The 3,930-nt window shown below is 53.0% G+C and overlaps 1 protein-coding gene across 1 annotated transcript; it reads left to right on the top strand.

The window, feature by feature from the left end:
* Positions 1 to 1,166: 1,166 nt before the first annotated feature.
* On the top strand, positions 1,167 to 2,067 carry LOC102477857 (olfactory receptor 56). The gene is given in 2 exon segments (XM_006147485.2): positions 1,167 to 1,857; positions 1,860 to 2,067. Coding segments are annotated over 2 exon segments (789 nt in total). The 5' UTR covers positions 1,167 to 1,193; the 3' UTR covers positions 1,985 to 2,067.
* Positions 2,068 to 3,930: the final 1,863 nt, after the last annotated feature.

Here is a 3,930-nt window from a genome sequence, read left to right as displayed (position 1 = left end):
CAGAGTTAATTATCAGCCGATGCTCAGTGGCAGCCATCTTGTGATTACTGAGTATGATGCTAAAAAGAAAATCTCAAGTATAGGTATTAGTTCTTATGGATCTCAATAAAGAATGATACTTATATAGTTTTATAGGGATCTAAAACGTAATTTAAAGACTCCTAATACATTTATCTATTTCACTTGGTGAGGGCAGGGGTGTCCTGGACCAGTTTTGGCCTAATCCTATTTTATGTAAAGAAAAGATTATTTTTAAGCTTATGTTAAATGTATCTTGAAGGGCCTTCCAAAGGTCAAGAAGATTATTTCTGCCTAGATGGAACTTCAGCACACCCTCTATTGTGACCGCAGGGATGAAACATTGTAATTAACAGTAGGTGGTCAGGCAAAGGGAGTGGTCGGGGGACTTTTGGGAAATCTTATCACATTACTCAAGATGTATGAGACAGCTATGTAATTCTTTTATAGTAGTATATCAGGGAGTCAGAGGGGGGTCGCTTCCCAGCAAGGCTACCACAGTCTCTGGAGCATACAGCAAGCAGTCTTGCCAACATGCTGAGTCGACCCAAGCTATGCTCATAGGTGGGGGGTAGGGGGGCGAGCATATAGCAGCAGCCTTGCCAACTTGCTGAGTTGACCAAGGTTGTGCTCAAAGGTCAAAGGCTCAAAACAGATCCTGGGGCCCTACCGGGTCAGACTCCTCCACCAGCCCCAGCCCAACCCTTTCTCTCTCACATGGGGCCCTAACAACGTCTCCTTCCCCTCAGAGCACAGAGGAGGTCAGACCAAGACAGCACACCTCCCCTCCATCTCCGCATGTGTAAGTTACCTCTTGGGGACAGAACAGTCCAGACCTGTCAAACACAGTTTTCCAATCCACATGAAGCAGATGGAGACTTGGTGCTGCACGGTGAGACTGAGACCGCCTGCGGAATGGGCTGCCCACCAGTCCCACTGCAGAGGTCACTGTCTCGCCTCGGTAAGGACACAGACCAAAAGGACACAGTTCCACCTCTGTGAGCTAGGAGGGCCCTCTGCTGTGTCTCAGGACAGGAGGGAGTGTCTCCTTGCATGGGTGTTGACGTCAAGTGACAAAGGGGACAATGGACAGAAGCTGCAGATGAACTCAGCAAGGAGATGTTGCTCAGTCCAGTTCTTGTGCATGTTCTCAGGTGACCAGGAATGACTGGGCCATGGAGATGTGGCTGAACCAGTCATCCGAAGGCGGCTTTGTCCTCCTGGGCATCTTCTCCTACAGTCCAGCCGACCTCGTGCTCTTCTCCGCGGTGATGGTGGTCTTCACAGTGGCCCTGTGTGGGAACGTCCTCCTCATCTTCCTCATCTACGTGGCCCCCCAGCTGCACACACCCATGTACTTCTTCCTCAGTCAGCTCTCCCTCATGGACCTCATCCTGGTCTGTGACATCGTGCCGAAGATGGCGGTCAACTTCCTGTCCGGCAGGAAGTCCATCTCCTTTGTGGGTTGTGGCATCCAGATCGGCTTCTTCGTTTCTCTCGTGGGATCTGAGGGGCTCTTGCTTGGACTCATGGCTTACGACCGCTACGTGGCCATCAGCCACCCCCTTCACTACCCCATCCTGATGAGTCGGAGGGTCTGTCTCCAGATCGCTGGGAGCTCCTGGGCCTTCGGGATAACCGACGGGCTGATTCAGATGGTGGTGGTAATGACCTTCCCCTACTGCGGCTCGAGGGAGGTGGACCACTTCTTCTGCGAGGTGCCAGCTCTACTGAAGCTGGCCTGTGCAGACACGTCCCTCTTTGATACCCTGCTCTTTGCTTGCTGTGTCTTCATGCTTCTCCTCCCCTTCTCCATTGTCGTGGCCTCCTATGCACGCATCCTGGGGGCTGTGCTCCGCATGCACTCTGCTCGGGCTCGGAAGAAGGCTCTGGCCACCTGCTCCTCCCACCTGGCAGCGGTCTCCCTCTTCTACGGTGCAGCCATGTTCATCTACCTGAGGCCTAAGCGGTACCGGGCCCCGAGCCATGACAAGGTGGTCTCTGTGTTCTACACGGTTCTTACTCCTATGCTCAACCCCCTCATTTACAGCTTGAGGAACCGGGAGGTAATGGGGGCCGTGAGGAAGGGGCTGGGCCGTTGCAGGGTTGGCAGCCAGTGCTGAGGCCAGGCTGTCTGGTGCCTGACTCTGCCACCTCTGGGTGCTGTGAGGTTACATAGACAATTCCCTAAGTGTGAGTCTCGGTTTCCTTGTTAATATGAGAATCTTGGGAACCAGCGGTTGGCATAATGGCTATGTCACTGGACTCCCATGTAGTCGACTGTGGTTCGAGTCCTGGACCCGATGGCTTAGAACTCACGCCAGGCACGTGTGCATGCGTGCCCGAGATCCCGAGAGGAGAATGGAGGAGAAGGGATTGCGGCATGGCCATCCCCCCGGGGGATGATTTCTTGCTTTCTGTCTCTATGTCTCTGTCTGTCTGGCGAGAGCATGCGCCCTATAGCGAAAAAAACTCTAAAAAAAAATGTATATGAGAATCTTGACACCTGGAGGTTTGGGAAGATCTTCTTAACCACTAAGTCAGTTCTTTCTATTTCTGGTGAAAAAACTGCTCCCGGGACCAGCAGTTAGTGTAATGGCTATGTCGCTGGACTCCCATGTAGCCGACTGCAGTTCACGTCCTGGACCCAGTGGCTTAAAACTCACGCCAGGCGCATGTGCGTGCATGCCCAAGATCCCGAGAGGAGAACAGAGGAGAAGGGATTGTGACGTGCCCTATAGCAAAAACCTCTCAAAATAAATAAATAAATAAATAAATAAATAATAACTGCTCCCCACCCCCAATCTTCTGTAGAGTGATTATTTTTTGAAAGACATCAGAAAGGAATATAGGACTCTGTAAACTCAGGCACTGTTGGGATCATTCTCTCTTTAAAATTAATTTGTTTACCTTTACTTATTTTAATTTGACTAGAGAGGGACAGAGTAAGAGAGAGAGATGGAGAGAGAGAAGGAAAGTGAGAAAGCAAGCCACCAGGTCTAGGTGCAGTCGACCATGTGGGAGTTCAGCCAGACTGCAGTCGACCGTGTGGGAGTTCAGCGCCCTTAACCACACCACGTGCTGGCCCCAGGCATCCTTGTCTCTTGTAGTTTAAAACTGGAGTTACTTTGGGCAGAGGACTCCTGAGCGGGGCTGCCCAGTTCTTTCTGCTGACATCTGCCACAACTCAGAGCTTCCCGCGGGCCAGGCACTGTCCTGTTGCCCCAGCAACGTCACTGGTCACTTGTTCATAGGAGCCCACCAGACTTTGGGACGTGGTCACGCCGTCCTTTTCCCTTCATGTCTGCATCCCATCAGACTATGGGGCACACATGCACGTGTATCCAGCATGATTTTCAATCCACCAGGTCCAGGACTCGAACTGTGATCAGCTGTATGGAAGTCCAGCACCTCAACCACCACTCCACCCTCAGCCCCACCCCTTGAACTCTTGTCTTCTGGCTTTGAGGACTTTCCTGGCAAATACCCACCTCTGTCCTAACAGACTATGGGCACCAGTCTGCCCTGCCCGGAGCAGGAGACCTTGAGCCCACAGTGAAAGAGCCACATTACCGACTGCCGAGGGCTGCTGTGGGCCCCAGGCCCGGATGACTCCGGGCGGGTGGCAACTTGGTCTAGAACTTCCACCTACAAAGCTGCGCAAGGCAGGCCTAGGACACCTACGCAGATGTTTCCAGAGGGTCCAGGGGACCTGAGCCCAGCTTTGGAGTCAGGTCGCAAAGTGCCTGGCTGGCGCTCACCCGGGCTCCGGGGCTCAGGGGGCAGAGGCTCAGAGGCGCCTTCTCGGGAAGCACGCTGAGGTCTCAAGGAGTTGGGGCTGCACCTGGCCCTCTTCCTGCTCTTGCCTCGCCCTTCCAGACACAGCGTGTCCATTCAGCCGGGTCTGGGAAA

The sequence above is a fragment of the Tupaia chinensis genome, unplaced genomic scaffold (assembly GCF_000334495.1).
Source record: "Tupaia chinensis unplaced genomic scaffold, TupChi_1.0 Scaffold000214_1, whole genome shotgun sequence".
Taxonomy (NCBI): domain Eukaryota; kingdom Metazoa; phylum Chordata; class Mammalia; order Scandentia; family Tupaiidae; genus Tupaia; species Tupaia belangeri.
The sequence above is the reverse complement of the archived record's forward strand: the minus strand, read 5'-3'. Positions and strand labels throughout refer to the sequence as shown.